We start from the raw sequence: 19,084 nt of genomic DNA, 5'->3' as shown, positions 1-19,084 counted from the left end.
TCGGAACAATGAATGTATTGATTTTACAATGATGTGTGTTTTAGATTCTGAGTGAAACACTGGATGTATATTGATTTAAAAATTACGTGTATCTTTTTGTGTACGCGTACAAGTTTAATAGCAAAAAAAGGTGGGTAAGTGGATGTAATTTTCAATCCCTAGCTATAAAATCTGAACATTTTATAAATTTGTAACTACAAAATAATCATTCAATTTTAAATTTGATAAATTTTGTCAAAATTCTAACTTTAAATGCTTATAAAATAAAATTGTGCCTATGTATTTTTAATATTTTTCAACTGCTATTGTAACATTATATCAGGAGCCTTGCATTAAATTTTCACGCTTTTTTACCCAACAAATAGAATTTTATTGATATTTATAGAAAAAAACAAATAATTATATACAATGATATAAATATATAATAAATAATAGACAATAGTAATAATATATTTGAAACTTCCTTTAGCATAATGCTTCTGTTGGGACCTGATTAAGTTTTGAGTTAAGTACTAAAGTTTTAAGCGAAGGGATATTTAACAAAAATATAATACATTTCAACAAATGAAAATTGTATTAAAACTAATTAGGTATGATGGTTTATTTCTTTCTATCATAATTTTTTTTATATAAATATATTTTAAATTTTTGAAAAATCTAGTTTTTTAGAAATGTCTAATTACAAATAAATATACCTATTGTTAAAATTACAAATATTGATATTAAGTTGGGTATAAGTGAAATACTACATATTTGGGTATCAGCAGATAATATAGGTAAGTCCAAACTGTTTATGTTAATGTTGGTACACAAATATTTATATTTTTTGCACGGACTAAGATATAAGTTCAGGTCAATTCAGTTGTAATTCTGCGTATTTGGTGTAACGGGTCACCGTGTCACGATGTCCATATTATTATACCTATGTACAATTATTTTGTTATTTGTTATTCTTGGGGTGCCCGTAATTAGGTCAATGTATAAATGTATTATTAATTGGTTTTATTTGTGAAATTACAATTGATCTGGTTTCATATACACCACTATTATAATATAATTTTTAATCTTTCGAATTGGGTAACCTTCTCCCGTCTCTAACATCCCGCAAGTCGTTTTCCGCTATCCGCTAGGAGCGAAACTGCACAACAATAAAATTACTATATAATATTAATATTGTATTTATCTAAAGGAACTCCGTATACCAAATACGAGCTTATCTCAGTTGGTATACGTATCAGCACTTAATATAATTATTGTATTATAATTGCATTTTTCTGTAATTAAAAAAATAAAAATAATAAATAGTAATATTACGACAGTAAAAATGTTATATTTGGATAATGCTAATGGCCTTTGTTGTTGAAACTAAAATATAGAATTTCAAGACCAATAAAAAAAAAAAGGTGGATAAGTGGATGTCGCTCTGCTGTACAGTAGTTTACAAGTGGGTCACTGTAATGGATGGTGTTAAATTTGAATTCAATGATATAATCATTGTATAAGAAAAACGATTCTGAGCGAAAACGGTCAGTCAGCCTAATGCCTATGATATTACCAAGTATATTTGATGATATTATTGTGAATAAAGTAATTTATATATAACCTATTTACGTGGAGCATTGTTTTAAATTTTCAATCCTTAGCCATAAAAGTTAAACATTTTATACATTTTTAACTACAAAATAATTAATAAATTATAAATTTGATAAATGTTGTCAAAATTTGAACTTTAAATGCTTATAAAAAAAAATTGTGCCTATGTATTTTTAATATTTTTCAACTGCTACTAGAATGATATATCAGAAGCCTTATATTAAATTTTCACGCTTTTTTACCCAATAAATAAAATTTTATTGATATTTATAGAAAAAAAAACTAAAAAAATTGAAAACTGACAATGTCCGTAAACAGCTCAAAGAGTCAAAATATTTTCAACATTTTATGGTGTATAGAAAATGCTAATATAAACATTCAGTAAAATTTTCAAGTATCTACAGTCATTCGTTTTTTAATTACAATAAAATAAGAAAATTGTTACATGAGAAATCGAATGAATATCAAATGTTGTAAAAATATAAATTTCAGACGCTCATAAAAATTTAATTTAAGTTTCTTGTAGACATTTTTTTTTTGATAAAGGTAGACAAACTTATGAGTAATCCTATATTACATTTTCAAATCTTAGATTTAAAAAGAAAAATTTTTATGAATTCTCAACGCAAAATAATTTGCTAATTTTCGTGATTTTTCCGTATTTTGTCAAAATTTGAACTTTAAATGCTTATAAATAAAAACTGTGACTAAGGATTTTTAATTTTTTTCATCTGCCTTTGAAACAATAACCTAGGAGCCTTCTATTAAATTTTCAAGCTTTTTTACTCAACAGATAAAATTTTATTGATATTTATAGAAAAAAAACTAAAAAAATTGAAAACTGACAATGTCCGTAAACAGCTCAAAAAGAGTCAAAATATTTGGAAAATGTTATGGTGTATAGGAAATGCAATTATAAACATTCAGTCAAAATGTCATGTCCCTACGGTCATTTGTTTTAGAGTTACACCAAAAACCAAAATCGATTTTCTCGAAAACAGATTTTGCGTAAAAATTCCCGTTTTTCCTTAATTTTTCTTTTGTTTTTAACGTCGCTTTTAAAAACTACTGGGAAATTTTTACTTTTGACCCCCCCCCCCCCCCCCCAAAGTACCAACTAGATTCACTTTCCTATCAGAAAAGTTACTGTTGAAGAAAATCCAAGCACTTTTACTGTCCTAAAAAGTGATGACACACAAAAATAAAAAAATTTAAAAAAAAACACACATCATTGTAAAATCAATACATTCATCGCTTCGCTCAGAATCTAAAAAAAAATTATCACTATATTAACACAAGTAGATTTTATTGTCAGAATACAAGATACTATGTTAGGTATACAAATTGATATTACTTTTAGCATTTTGAATGCAGTCATGCAGCGTGTAAAATATATTAACTCGATGGTTCAAAGCACGGTATTAAACTGGTTCAGAGCACCGTGTTTTTCGAAAAATGAATACCGATTTTTTACATAACCGTGCCTTATAAATGCTTTGGTTGGTACTTGGTTTAAACACTGTTGTACTGTTCAAACTATGCACAAATGAAACAGTGCATTTACCGTGCATTTGTTGGTGAAATATTCGTGGATTTATCCAATTTTTAACAATACGATTTGGGTTTATCTGTTACTTAATAAAATGAAAATTGTAATATCTATTTTTGTTGTTATAATTAAAAAAAAAATAATAAATTTAATTAAATCATGAATCTATTGATGTTTTTTTGGAGAATATCGTATGCAATTGTCCAGAACAGGCGTCACCGTTTTCGGCCGGTACCTACAGTTTTCTTTGAAATTTACAACTATAACAACCATCCTTATTAATGAAGTTCAAACGATATTATATTCATACAAATTAAAAGTATCAACATTTTAAAAACCCTCGTGATGCAAAAAATGTGAAACGGCAAAAACTAAATGAAGCTTACATTGAAGACATAAAAATTCTAAAATATGTAGTCATTATAAATTTGTCAAACAAATATCATTTAATTATAAAAAATAAAACTTAATCTTAATTTTTGACATATTCATGATTGCATATTTTTTTATCATAATTATTATTATATATAGATATTATAAGACTATATTCATTTTTATTCAACTAATGTATTAGAAAATCTTAATTTTCGACAAAATGTCATAATCATGAATGTATATTTTACTATCATAATTATTATTATATATTATGTATTATAAGGGTAATGGGTATATTTTATTATTTTTTCATACATTTGTAGGTAATAATGTTAAAAAAATCACATTTTTGGATACAATCATATTTAATTAATTATAATACTTAATTCTTAATTTCAGTTGTTATAATTGTACCTACATTTTAAAGAAAACTGTAGGTACTGGCCGAAAAGGGAACGGTAAGTTTTGGCCAAAAGGGGAAGGGTACATTTTGGCCGAAAAGGGGGCCGCCCTCCAGAACAGACATAAACTTTTGTTCATCAACCGACAACCGGTACTTTTAGTACCTAGGTAAAATAATACTTGTTAAAAAAACTTTTTTAATAAATTATTCTTTTCATAAATAACAGCGAATATAATATTGTAAATCTATAAATCTTCTTTTGGTTTTGCCTTTTAAACTAAACAAGCAAATAGCGTTTGGGATTTTGGAGGGCTAAAGTAGGGTGACCATACTTTCCGTTTAAAACGGGATTTCCCGTTTTTGAACATCATGTCCCGTTGTCCCGACAAACATCAAACGGGACGCTTTTTGTCCCGTTTTTAGAAGATGATCCTGTTTTAATCCTGTTATATCCAAATTATTATATTCAATATTGTTATTTGTAAGAAAAAATAATTAAATGTCTATATAATTATAATTCAAGACAACTTTATTCATCTAATAATTTAGTACAAAAAAAAAGTCAGTGTGTCGTGAACATTTTTGAAGAGCACGGTGTGCCGTGTTTAATAAAAGTTTGAAAACCACTGGTATAATATAGTGCTAAATTTTAAATGCCTAATGTTAAAATACCTAACATGTGTAACCTATATAATACTTACTATTTATTAATTAACACAAATACACAATATTATAATGAAAGGTACCTACATAAAATATTTCTATTTAATTTATTATAACAAATAATGTAAATTTTCTTTTTTAAAGATAAGAAAAAACAAATTATATTGTTTAAAGATATTTTATAGATTGAATCTATACATTATTGGTTTTTATTTTATTTTTAGATATCAAAATATACAATTTAGACTTTAAATTTTCTTGCTTATTTATTTTTACAGAGAAAACAAATGAAAACAATATTATAATATGTTTGTATAAAAGATCATGAAAATAAATAATATATAAAGATATTTAGAATACATTTTCCTTTTAATTATTATAGATACCTCTTGTTATACTATTTCGATTTTGATATACTAATCAGTGCTCATGTTTTCAGAGTCATCTTTTTTCAATTTAGCAAAATGTTTTTTAAACATTAAATACATTTCTTCAATTTGTTTTTGATCTTCTTTCCTATAACAAACATTATTTTTTAAAAAACTAATTTTAAAATATAATGTTAGCCGTTAGGTCTTATAATTTTATATTTGATAGAATGGCCTAATATATTTTCACAAAAAAAAAAGGTTAAAAATATTAATTTTTGCTATTGAGGGGGCTTGTAAAATCTATTGCAAAAATCTTTCCATGTTTTTATGTATTTTTAATTTTGCAGGGGTGGGGGAGGAGGTTCGAGCGAATTCCAAAAGCGTCGGAAATCAAAAAAAAAATAAGGAAAACGAATGATTTTTATACAAAAACTGTTATTGAAAAAATTAATTTTGATTTTTGTGTAACTAAAAAAAAAAGCGGTGAAGTGTTGCTCTGCTGTACATTAGATTATATGTTACAATTTGGATCACTGTAATGGATGGTGTTAAATTTGAGCTCAATGTTATAATATATCATTGTATACCTATACGAAAAACGATTCTGAGCAAAGACTGTTTGTCATCCAAGGATATTTTATATTATACATAGGCATATTGTTGTATATAGGTTATATATAACCTAACCATCCTAACCTATATAGGTATATGTAGGATTATTAATACCTACGGTAGCCGGTAAGTTGAATTTATATTATTTTTATATTATTATATTTGTATATAATAATATACTTTATAAGTTTCAAGTACCACCGAATAATATTTTTAAATTACAACACAAAACTAAAATCGTCAATCTTCGTTTAAATATCTAATTTCGTCTAAATTTAAACTTAAAATAACTATAAAAAAAACTATAATTAATAAATGTTAAAATTGGTCTGTTTGAAACAAGATTTTTCTGGTAGGAAAGTGGATCTAGTTGGTACTTTAGGGTGTAAATAAAAATTCAGAAGTTTTCAAAAGCGTCAGAAAAAAAAGGGTTAGTGGGTAACGCTCTACTGAACAATGGAACAATGGTAGAGCAGGGTCGGAGACTGTTTTGATGTCAAGTCTCAAAAAAATAAATATAAATTTTTCATTGACCACAATTTCAATACCTATCCCTTACTTTTTTTAAAATATAAATGTATATAATCTTTTCAAATTTAGTTTATTTAAATTTATAACTGTTAGCTTTAATTATCTAACGAGGTATATACAGACGAACAACGTTTTAATCCGCAGATTCCAGTCCGTGTCCAAACAATTGTAGTTCGTGATTATTATATAAATTATAAATTTTACTCGCGACTGTGAGCCACTGGTCTATAGAGTCGCTGTAATGGATGTGTTAAATTTGAATTCAATGATGTAAAACCATGTACCTACCTATACGAAAAACGATACTGAGCAAAGACGGGCTGTCAGACTATAATATTACTAGGTATATTTTATGATATTGTTGTGATAAAAGAATTTTACATGAGTTATGAGTTAAATTAATTTTTGCCGAAAAAAAATTCATTTGAAAGCGTCGTTGTACCTCTCGATACGGTCTATCTGACAGTCTCTATCTTTGTTCAGAATCGTATGTTACAGGTGATTTTATTATATATCATTGAAAAATTCAAATTTAACACATTTCACTACACGGCCATACAATACCCAATGTATAGAAGAGCGGACCCACTTAGCCACCATTTTTGTTTAAGACATTTATTATGGACTATAAATTAAATATTTTTAAACTTTAATCATTTACTATTTGATGATTATAGTTTTTTGACCAACACTGTTAGTTAGTGTTCTTTAATTTATTTTAGTATGTATTTTTGTAAAATGATCTTTGAATAGAATTAAAGTAAGTATAATACTAGTTATAACTAATTAACTAGGTACCTTTTTTCTTCAAATTTTTGATATTCTAATTGATAATTTTTCTCAAGATTTAATAATTCAGTTTTATGATTGATATTAATTTCATCTATTTCTATTTTACAGAGTTGTAACTGGTTATCTTTTTCAACAAGATTATTTTTCAAAGTATCAATTTCTTTGGTTAATTTATCAGCATTTAGTTGTGTGTTTGTTGTTTGAGCTGCTATATTGTATAGATGTGTTTCGTTTAACTTTATCAATTCATTTTTAGCAAATATTAAATCATTTTGAAGTACTCTCACTTTCTGAGTAGCTTCTACAGAATGTGTTTCTTCTACTGCTAATTTAATTTCTAAATCTGTCTTGTCTTTGTGTAAAGTCTGTATCTTAGTGTTTAATAAAACTAACATTTTTGTCTGGAATAAATCAGTTAAATTAAGTTTAAGATAAATAATTACAAATATATACAACCTGTTTATCAGAAATATTTATTTCTTCTTGTTGTGCAATTATATTGTTCATATTTAATTCATGACTAATTTTATTTGATATTTTTAGATGAAATATATTTGTAAGAAGTAACTTTTTAGTATCTATTAATTCATCTATAAGCAAAAAAAAATTAAATAGTACCTAGTTAATAGTTATAATTTATAATGTTTTTAAGTAAGTAATAATTGTAATTTGTAACCAAAATAGTCTTTTATATTTAGTTCCGTTGAATATTTCAAATTTTCCCATTTTCCTTTTAATATATTTAGTTCATTTGTCAATTTTGGGAATGCTTCTAATAATCGATGACATTGTTTTTTTTTATGTAAAATTTTAATGGCATATTTATTTTTAATTTTTTTTATAATATAAACAATTTTTTCTAAGTCCTGAATAAAAAAAGAAATATAATATGCATTAATTATTATTAATTTTTTTAGTGATATCTAAAATCTAAAAACCTCCAAAGAATTCATGTTTTCCATATCAGAATTTGAAACTTCATTGCTTATTTCTTTTATAAGTGAGTTTAAACTTTGTTTATTAAAAGACGCCTCAGATTTCATCTTTTTAACTTGGTTTAAAATTAGTGTATAATTTTCTTGTTCTTTTAAACTATTGTTTTTTAATTCTTCAAGTTCTTGTTTTTGTTCTTGATTTTCTGATTGAAGAAGTTGTAGTTTTGATTGTAATTCACTATGAATATTTTACATTGCTATAATGAGTTAGGTATGCTAATTTTAATTTTAAGTAGTTGTGTAAATAATTGGTAATTTTACTCGATACTGTTTTGATATTGATTGTTAATAATGTTCAATTGTGTTTGATAATTTTTATCAACTGATTCTACATGTTTAAGGAGACTTAAACTCTTGAACTGAACTTCATTTTGGTTAGTTTCATTAATTGATTCATTCTGTTTTAGTTCTTTGGCTATAAATATTAAATAAAAATTATAATAATCATAATAATTAAGTTTACAGATTAATTATTATAATATATAAGTATATAACTGATGCACAAAAAAATAAAGTATTAAAAAGAAAATATGAATCATATATAAATATAATATTAGTAGTAGGTACACATATAATAAATAATAATATATTATAGGTAATCGTTTTCATAATTATTATGCGAGTACTACAAGTTTTCAAAATGCATTAAAACATAACAATATGTACCTATATACCTAGCTATATTGGTACCTACACAATAAAAATACATAATATGAGTAAAACAGAGCTTCCAGATCATAAATATTTAAGATTCTAACAGTGGCATAGCTAGATGGGAAACGGCCCAGGGGCAGTAAAACTAGTTCCCCTAACAAATATTATCTTTGTGAAAACTCTAAATATACACTTAATATTGTGGAGTCCTGGGGCACTGTTTCAGTTATTTTGAAAAGGGGGGGGGGCAAAGCAAAAAAAAATCAACAACCGTTCTATTACCTGATAAACGTAAAAAAAATTAAAATTAAAATTATAACATAAATATTGGCAATGTAAAACCAATTAAAAATAGCACCTCTATAGCAATTTTTGAACAGTTGTATACCTACTGATTATTTGTAAAATAAACGCTGAAACACGTACAAAAATATATTTTTACATTGAAATTGGGAGAACGATTGGGAACTCAAGTAGGTAACACGTTTAGGTATACATTTTTTCAGACACTTGGGTACATCATATTTTTAAAATAATACAACATTTGTTGAGCACCAATACTTTTAGGTACACATTTTTTCTATTTTATTTTTTAGAGTCTATTAGTGTTACCCAGGAGACACCACGGGGAGGTTGGCTCATAATTGTATCCCAAGTTTTTTTGTAACTAATTTAAAAATATTTTTTGTATTACATAATATTATATTAAATCATTGGGTCATTACAAAAATACTTAATCTACTTAATTTAAAAATTGTATTTGATTTTATTTACTGCTATCTTATTTATTATAAAATTTTATTTTTTTTCCAACAACGTGGACTGCGATGTCATAAATATTTCCTAATATTATTGTCCAGTTTAAATTTATTAATTTTTTATTTAAATGTATTCATTTTATGTTACAGTTACGTTTAATTGATACAGCAAAATACTGTTGCGCTTGTATTTGTTTATTCTAAATTCACTAAATTTAAAATTACCAATTATAATGCACTTTTTACCATGACGGGTTTCAAAAACTTCAGTGATATTCACATTCATGATTCTTATTGTTGAGTTAGGAAAATCGATAAACGAATCAAACTGAGATACTGAGTCTGAGTGATTGAATGAATAAAGAAATCTGTAGTCATATACCTATTATATTGATACCGGTATAATAAAGATATATTGTCTAAAATTGTATAGGTATGTATTATGTTTACCCAAAAGTTCTCTAATTAGACTGATTAGCCAGGTAAAATTATAAAATACCTTTTATTTTATGTGTTCAAACGTTGTGTCTATTTATACCCAAACGTGTTGGCTTTAATACTTAATAGGTCCATGTGCAATGTGCCTAAACGACCATCGCTCAAAATAATACGGTCAATGAGATGGGGGCATGCACCATTGACCCCCCTTTGGCTACGCCACTGTCTATGGGCTATGATAGCTACTTAAGTGTCATAAAGGTTAATATTAAATAGGCACAATTTATTGATGGCAATTTTTTTAGTAGGATTTTAAAAAGCTATTCTTTTATTTTATCAATAGCTATTTTAAGCATAGGCTCAAATGTAGGAAATGTTTGGGGGGCTATGGACATTTTTAGGGGAGGGCTTGCCCCCCCCCCTATTTGCACCTATGGTTCAAAGCTTAAGGTAAAACTACCAATATATTGTGAATTAAATATTATTATATTATAGTCATTACTCATTACTATTATTTTTGACATACCTATCATTGTAGACATTTCCACAGACACAGAATTTCCTTGAATATTTAGTTCTATAAGAATCTCATTGTTTTTTAAAGATTTCAATAATAATGCTGCTCCAGTTTCACCTATACAATTCCAACTTAAGTCTGAAATGAATGCATCTTGAATTAAAATTAAAAACTTAAAAAAATAGGTTCAGTGCCATATTTACATGGGGCCAAAATGGGAGTAACTATACTGTGTAATTTACCTGGTTTAAACAATTTTAAAGTCAGATAAAAGAATAAAAATGAAAATATTATAAAAACAGGATTTTTTGCTGTATATTAATACAAAAAAAATGAATATAATATTGATAAAATACAGCAAATATTTTTGTAGCATATAATTTAAATTCCAACCAGTTTTCCAAAAGTTTTGAAAAATGTTAATATATGCCAAAGGCCAAAAGATAATATTATGTATATGGTACTTATACCTATTGTATATTATGTATGTAAGTATGTTTATTCGAGAAATGTGTTCATAATATTTACCGATAATCTTTAAGCATTTATTTATGGTTAACATTTTAGCTAAATGAAAACCACATTTTTGACACAGGTTATTATTTGCTAAATTTAAAGTATTTAAAACTGTATTTGACATTAAACTATGACATAATTGGGAAAATGCATCTTCTGAATCACCAATGTTATTCCAATCCAATTGTAGTCTAAAAATATTTATAAACAATGCCATTTCTATATTTATAATAAATCAAGTTAATAAAATGAAAAATAAACAATTAACATACTCTGTAATATTAGTATTATTTAATAATATTTTAGAAATATAAACTGTTAACTTGTTCCCAATTTGATTTCCTTTTAAATTTAATTTCTCTAAATTTGTTAATTTATTCACCAAATCTAAAAAAATCTTTAAGCCACCAGCTGGTAGTAGACAATCAGATAAATTGAACATTAGTATAGTGGGTTCACATTTTATAGTTTCGGCTATCAACGAACAAGAATTTTCTGTTAATGTAGTACTTTTTAAATTTAATTCACCAGAAACACTGAAATTAAAATTAATTCAATTAACTATTTTTTTTTTTTTTTTTTTTTTACCTTGCATTGTATAAACAGGATACAATAAATTCGTTGGCACATATTTTGTTTTTTAAACATAATGTTCGATAAATATCGCATATATCTGTATTCATAATACCTGTGTTATAATACTATAATATATATTATATAATATGTCTTACAATACAATTTAATTTATAAATGATAATCAATTGACAAAAAAGAATTTTGACTTAGGAGAATAGGTTTTTATTTTTGAAATGATAACGACTATTTAGTATTTACCACGGACTAAGATTTACCACAGAATAGATGAAATATATAAATAATATATATAATGTATATAATAAATATACTATATGTCTGTGCCCTGTGGTATTTATATTATTTACAATAAAAATCACAGGGTACAGACTATTGTATCTTATTCTATATCATCATATCTACGCCATGCTTATACCACAGATTTACCCATGCTTATACATTTATTATATCTAAATGTGCATAGACATCATTATAATTTATGTTCTATGTTATAATATTGTCTTTGACTCATATGCTTTGAGTAGAGTATCCACGTTTCTTAACCATGCTATTCCTAAACACTGTTGAAGTTATAATAATATTATCTGTAGTTCCTTAGATCATATACAATTGTATATGATCTAAGTGTAGTTCTCATTCTGTAATCAGAGTCTTAAAAGCGATAATAATTGATAAAGCATAAGTATAAAATAATAAATATTATCTTCGTGATTCATATATATTTGATATTTCATAAAACTATTATAAATACTTACCTATGTATTCAAGTATTCAATTAATTATTGATTGCTTTTGGATTATTGCTAATGTAATCCTCGTTATTAATTATGAATACCTACATATTTAGTTTGAACTTTTCGAGTTATTTATAATTTTCAATATTTTACTTGGTAGTAGTATCTTAAATATTTGTGGATTAATAGTTTTTATTTAAAAAATGCCCACTATACTCGAAGGTGGTCCAGAATACAATAAACTTATATTTAATTATGATCGTAGTTGGACCGATGATTTACCAGTTTGTAAAGTATCAGGTATGTACAAAATGAATACAATATTATTTTCAAAAACACCCTATATCATTATTATCATACAAGTATATTTTAGGTGTAGGATACCTAACTCGTCAAAGATATGATGAATTAGGTCAACGCCGAGAGGAATTGGAATCTGAAGACATCAGTCTTCGATGTTGTTATGATGATGCAGGTGTTGTATGGTTGTATGGACTTTTTAATGGGCACAATGGGGCAGAAACGGCTCGGTTTGCTCGTGATCGTATTGCTGCAGAAATTTTGTTAGGCCAGTTACCTACAACTGAAATGGACCAAACTGCTAAAGAAATAATTCAGTAAGAAATAAACATTAATTTAATATTAATATAAATTTTATATACTTTTTAAGAATAAATTATGAAATCATAGACAAAGTTTTCTTTCGGTTGAGGGAACTTATCTTGAAACCATTGATAATAAATTACTTCAAAGAGCAAGTCTACTACTTCAACTTCCTGAAGGGATATCACATTATGATGCTTACCAACAATATCCTCAAATTGTAAATTTTATCTTGATAATATTCAATATTACTCATTGTAAAAGTTTCAAGTATTAAATAAATTTTTTTTAGATAGAAAAATTAAAGGAACTTGAAGAAGAATTATCGTGTGGTACTGGGGCATCTATAGCAATACTTAAAAATAATCGTTTGTATGTAGCAAATGTTGGAGAAAGTCGTGTATTGTTATGTAAAACTGATAAAGACGATGTATTGAGAGTGATACAGCCTACAGTTGACCATAACTTAACAAATTTAGATGAAGTGATGAGGCTGACAAATCTTGGACTCAAAATTGCTGATGGAAAGATCAATGGTTGGATCATCAAAATTATATCTAACAATATGCTCAAATTTATAAAACTGTTTAGGTAATAGAATGATTGGAAATCAATCATCAACAAGATGTTTATGTAATTACATGATAAAAGGTGCCTATAAAGACTATGACGAACTTAGTGCAGCTTTAACTGAACCAATTATAGCTGAACCTCATATTGTTGGGGGTATATCTATTGATTCATCGTACAGGTAAAATATTTTTGTTGTTTTAAAAATGACAAAATTAATAAACATAAAATTTACAGATTTATGATGATTGCTTCTCCAGGTCTACTGAAAACTTTAGAACAAGCCACAGGAACTAATCAAGTGAACAAGGAGTTAGCGCTATTAGTAGTTGAACAAGTAAAAACATTAATGTGATGCTACATCCAATATTATAATTATTGTATGAATATTAAATTATATTTACTTAAATTGTATTTTATTTCTTAAGTTAAGAGTGCAGTCTACATTAACTGGTGTTGCTCAAGCTGTTGTAGATCATATAGCTAGAATATATCATGATACTTATGAAGCACAAGATAATGCTACTGGAGCTACTCGTCCAAATATTATGTTAATGATACGCAATTTCAATTTTGCAATGCCTAATGCAATCACCGAACAACAACATAGTTGGAATGGCTCATATGATCAAGGTTAACATTAACTGTATGAACTATTTAATTTTTTTTATTAAAAATGTTTTTTTCTTCAGATACAGCTATAAACTTGACTGAAACTACAACATCAACTTCAACCGACCCATCTAGCGGTTCAATCAAAGCTATACTGCCGTATGTTGATTTCAGTGAATTTAACACAAATGTCGATAAAGCTAAAGCACAAGGCAAGCTTCCTTCAAATATCAACTTTTTCTATGAATAGATAAAATATCATTTGGATTCATTTTTTAGTTCAGTTACTAAATAGTGACTTGATAATTGTTGTCATATAGTTAAATTTTATTTTTGTATGCTGTTTCATTAAAAAAAATATTTAGGTTGATGTAATTTTTACTTTTTTTTACTTATATGCATTAACTTAAAAGAAAAACATATTTTTATTCAATTGCTGAAAATAAATATTTATTTAACTTTCCATTATTATATGTTATACATTTTTTTAACGTTTATTAAGGATAATTCATACTCTAAAAAATCTCTACAATCTCTTGATGCCTGCCACTTATATCTCATGTATTTTGATGTTCTAATTATATCAGAAAATATTATTTATTAAATTATTAAATTTATTGTTAGTTTTATTGTCAACTTTTTTCCTAATACCAAAGATTTAAAATATATTCTTTTTTATAAGAATTAATTTTGTTAAAAATAATAATCGGAAATATCAAGTATTATTTATAAATTATATAAACAGAATATAATATTATTAATATTATAATTGCAAAAGTTATTCAGAAAAGAAAAATATAACTATTTACTTACTACTCAGTATCCCATACATGCAGCGCCGGATTAAGGCTTTTAGGCCCACCGAGATTTTAAATTTTTATCGGCCATAAACAAATAATTGGCCCATTTAACAAAAAATATACCTTTAATTTAAATATAAAATTATATTTACACTAGAAACAAAAATCAAAATTCAAAGGAAACTAAACTAAAGTAAACTATATAAAAGTGAATTATTTTATTTTTCACTTATCTTTATAGGTACTATGTGCATAATAAAGCTACCAAATAGATTAATAGAAGTATTAAAAAATAACAATAATTTTTTATGAGCATCTAAAGTTAGAATTTTGATCAAATTTATCAAAATCTGGGAAATATTTAAATTATTTTGAGTTGGACATTTATAATTAATTAAATATTTTTTATAAATTGAAGATTTGAAAATTATGAGCGTTTGAAATTCAAATGATCTTAACATTGGATATTCATCCCTAAATTAACAAATTCTCATCAAACAATTTTTTTTTTTAATTAAAAAATGATTAACTGTAGGTACACTTGAAATTTGCACCAAATGTTTATTTTAGAATTTTCTATACCCGGTATAATTTTTATCATATTATATAATATATAATATTGGTACTATAGGCTGACAGACCTATGTTCAGAATCGTTTTTATATATTCACTTTTAGTAGGAAATTATAGTTTATAATTTTCTGGAATGGAATGCCCAATACAGTAATATTCAACCACATATTAAATAATTAAATAATTTGGTTATTATAATTTAGCTATGGACCATTAGGTTAACAAATGCATACAAATAATTTAATTGTTTTGCTGGATATCATAATTTATTAAACTGTTAAAGTATTAAGGCACTTTTGTATTTAGCTTATTATTTTAAATGTAGGTATAAACATTTAACTATAAATACAGTATAATGATTAGAACATCAGAAACACAAGATATTTAAATTGCTAGCATCAACTAAACCTGAGTGGCGGATGTCGACTAAACTAGTACAGTTTTTAGTTTAATTTTTTTTTATTATTATTTATGGTACAGCATCAACTACTAGGTTATTAGCTTGTAAAAAAAATAAAAATAAAATATTAGTCACATATAAATAAATAATGGTTTCCTTAGAATAAGTTGTACATATCAATAAGTTATAGAAATGTGATGATTTTGTCTTGGATTGGGCTAAGGGCATCAAAGAAGTTGTCAGACATTTCCTGCTTTTTCTGGTATCTATAAGGTTTTGACAGACGGCAGTAGGCAAGGAGGTGCTTGACTGTAAGAGGTTCTTCGCAAGTTTGGCACATTACAGGCTCTTCTCTGCACATAAGACGTTCATGGGACATCTTTGAGTGACCTGTACATAGTATGTTAAAAACTACTTCATCTTTGCAATTCAATGTATGGGGTTTGGGCCAGTATATGGTAGTATTTTTTGCTTCTGAGTTTATTATTTGGTGTACAGTTTAATTTATATATGTCTATGTATACACTTGTTTAAAATAAAATTTAAGTTTTCTGCTATCAGAAGGAGCTAGCTCTCCTTAGCTCCCATTATAATTCATATTGTGATGGATTAAAAAGCTTGAATTTTATATCTGTTTGATGCTTTAGCAGCATACCTGATGGGCCAGATGTGTTTGCCTTAAGCCTAAATATTAAGCTTTGAGTTTCTATCATGTATAAAGTAGGTCATTCTTCTGGAATTCACAGTGATTTGTTATTGATGAGAGGTCACATGTAAGGTGTTGGTCAATAATTAGTCCAAGGTATTACCAGGTAGCACTAGATGAGGCAGGACAAACTTGTTAGCTTAAAATAATGCATTCAATGTATGAATATTTTAATACATTTTTATATGAATGTTTTAGGTTATTTATTAACAAGTTATATTATATTAATATATAATATTATATTATACAAATATGTGATTATAGTTAAATATTAAAGTTAAAATATTTATAATTAAATGTACATATTTCACACTATTGTTATAATTATTTATCATTATCATAATCTTCTTCAGGTTTTTTTGAAGTTTTGTTCTCTAATACAGTAATTTCTTTTTCTAATGTATCAAACGCCACTGAAAATTTTAACATAAGCTGTTCGTACCTATAATAATCACACAAAAACAAACAAAAAATTGTATTTAGAAGAAACTTTAATGTACTTATAATAAATATTTTTAATTTCACCTGAATAATAATGTGTGTATGTGTTCAGTTTGTTCTTTTATTAATTCACGTTGTTTGCGTTCGTTCTCGACTAATATTTCAATTTCTTCAGTATGTTTGTCTATTTCACTGTAATACTTATCATTTAGAGCTGGCCATTTTTCATTAAGCTGTTGGAGTTGTTGAGCATATCCAATTATTTCAGCTTCAGCAGAAAGTATAACTTCTCGTTTAGATAATTCTGGTTGATAGTCTTCATAGAAAGGATCCATCAACTTGTCCAAAAGTTTTACATGACTGAGTAAAGTAGTAGCATATGGATGACCAATACATGCATTACCAATGTTATTGTCAACTTGTTTGACTTCTTCAAGAAGGCTACTACTTGGCAGAGAAGCTTGCGCTTCTTTGTTTATACCGTATACTTTCAGTTCTAAAGCAGCAACACATTTTTCCAAAATTGAAATTTTTTCAGTTTCCATAATCTAAATTTTTTTTTACAAATGCATGTTATAAAATAATATAAACAGTGGTTAGTGGCATATCTACGGGGGGATAAAATGGTCATATCCCTCCCCCGAAGACCAAATTTTTTATACAATACAATATGCATATAATAATATGTGTATACTAAATGTCTATTAAAAATTGTGTATAATCCCCCTTGCAAAAATCTTAGATACCCTACTGAATATTATAAGTGCCTACTTTTATTCAAATATAAATCAGACGGAAGTAAATTTATAAATAATAAACAATGTGTACAGTGAAGAATCGACCTATTGACATCATATGATAGTATACCTTAAGTTATAAAAAACCTCTTTAAAGGGGGTCTAACTTCTTAATTTTTTTACTTATGTTCAATTCAACTTTTTTTTAAACAAAACAAAACCTACCGCACATTTGCAGACATATCTTCAAAACTTTTCAACTTGTACCCCTAATATTTATTTTTATTTTAAAGCTATTTTATAGTTTTATCAACTAACATACACAATCAAACCAGAAATGTACAAATTAATTTTATTAATTTAAAAAAAGTGAAAAAAATTAGCATTTTAAAGGAGATCCCGTATAACTCCAAATAACATCAAATGTACAGCAGTTTTAATTTTAATTTTATTATTCTACAGTATTCTATTTTTTTTTAATTTAATAAAAATAATTTGTACATGTCTGGTTTGATTGGGTATGTTAATTGATAGCACAGTAAAATAGCTTTAAAACAATAAATAATGTATTAATATTATTGTGAGCTGTAAGTTAATCTGTTAATGTATTCATTAATATATCAATAGGTGTTGTAAACAAAACATTTTATTTTTGTTTGAATATTATTAAAAAAATTTATGAATAAGAATACAAGAATATTTTAAGGCTGTTGGAAGTTGGTCGTTATTTCGTGAATTTAGACCAATAAGCGGAAAAAAAATATAGGTACTTCTAGAAGTCCAATTTTAATTTCGACAAAATATAAGAATTTCTCCGACTTTTGTCTGTTTTGTAGAAAGCAAGTTTTTTTTTTATTTTAGTAATACTAAAGATAAAGTGAATTTTGAAAAAAAAATAAGAAAATTAATTTGGTACTAATTAAACAATACAAAAATTAAAAATTCTTTTTCTACATAACCTAGAAAAGATATTTTCGAAAGGAATTCAAATATATTCAAAATACGGTTAGTAAACATATGATGTTGCATGAAACAGTAGTACAGTACACACTACACTCAAATAAAATATAAGACAATACAATAACGAGTATCTATTACAATAAGTAACGTAACAACGATGGACGTATTTTACTCGCAAAATTGTAAGCCAACCTAGAATATCGACGGCTGACGTTAGATAAACTCTTAACCAATTATATTAAACGTTCATATATAATATCCATTTTTTATTTACCTTTCTGTGCTCTATTAAGCTGAAATTTCCACTCGGAACTACAGAGTATGGAAATAGAACGCGTACTGTGTACAACTGTTTAGAAATTTAAAACATCTAAAATATCTTACTAATTTGCCCTTTTGATACGTAAAATTAGTATATTAAAGTAAATTATGAAAACACAAAATACGATAATTATTATAATGTTTATCTATATTGTGTATCTATAAATTATAATCTGATAATATTCACGACTTGTCACACGAGCATCTATTCTAGAGGGTGAACGGCCACCTAGATCCCCATCCAAATAGATCCCCGTGATCTAAAT

General features: G+C 26.1%; 3 protein-coding genes across 4 annotated transcripts; 1 reads left to right on the top strand and 2 right to left on the bottom strand.

Moving 5' to 3' along the window:
• Positions 1-4,870: 4,870 nt before the first annotated feature.
• On the bottom strand, positions 4,871-7,975 carry LOC132940124 (uncharacterized). Its single transcript, XM_061007548.1, has 5 exons — positions 7,828-7,975; positions 7,566-7,755; positions 7,346-7,479; positions 6,896-7,290; positions 4,871-5,099 (listed from the first exon to the last, which is right to left on the bottom strand). The coding sequence occupies exons 1-5, from the start codon at positions 7,930-7,932 to the stop codon at positions 5,000-5,002; spliced, it is 924 nt and encodes a 307-aa protein (XP_060863531.1). The 5' UTR covers positions 7,933-7,975; the 3' UTR covers positions 4,871-4,999.
• A 4,073-nt stretch (positions 7,976-12,048) lies between these two features.
• On the top strand, positions 12,049-15,634 carry LOC132941278 (TGF-beta-activated kinase 1 and MAP3K7-binding protein 1-like). Of its 2 annotated transcripts, none has more exons than XM_061009269.1 (8): positions 12,049-12,395; positions 12,459-12,712; positions 12,786-12,918; positions 12,991-13,234; positions 13,290-13,449; positions 13,506-13,605; positions 13,697-13,901; positions 13,961-15,634. In XM_061009269.1, the coding sequence occupies exons 1-8, from the start codon at positions 12,351-12,353 to the stop codon at positions 14,128-14,130; spliced, it is 1,311 nt and encodes a 436-aa protein (XP_060865252.1). In that variant the 5' UTR covers positions 12,049-12,350; the 3' UTR covers positions 14,131-15,634. The 2 variants fall into 2 exon arrangements, with proteins under 2 accessions (XP_060865252.1, XP_060865251.1); XM_061009268.1 differs by having other exon boundaries at positions 12,050-12,395; positions 12,469-12,712.
• Positions 15,635-16,095: 461 nt separating this feature from the next.
• On the bottom strand, positions 16,096-19,014 carry LOC132941280 (uncharacterized). The gene is made up of 3 exons (XM_061009270.1): positions 18,772-19,014; positions 16,885-17,348; positions 16,096-16,801 (listed from the first exon to the last, which is right to left on the bottom strand). The coding sequence occupies exons 2-3, from the start codon at positions 17,343-17,345 to the stop codon at positions 16,684-16,686; spliced, it is 579 nt and encodes a 192-aa protein (XP_060865253.1). The 5' UTR covers positions 17,346-17,348; positions 18,772-19,014; the 3' UTR covers positions 16,096-16,683.
• Between the last annotated feature and the right edge of the window lie 70 nt (positions 19,015-19,084).

The sequence above is a fragment of the Metopolophium dirhodum genome, chromosome 3 (genome assembly GCF_019925205.1).
Source record: "Metopolophium dirhodum isolate CAU chromosome 3, ASM1992520v1, whole genome shotgun sequence".
Classification (NCBI taxonomy): domain Eukaryota; kingdom Metazoa; phylum Arthropoda; class Insecta; order Hemiptera; family Aphididae; genus Metopolophium; species Metopolophium dirhodum.
Note: the sequence above shows the minus strand (reverse complement) of the source record. Positions and strands in the feature narration are given on the sequence as shown.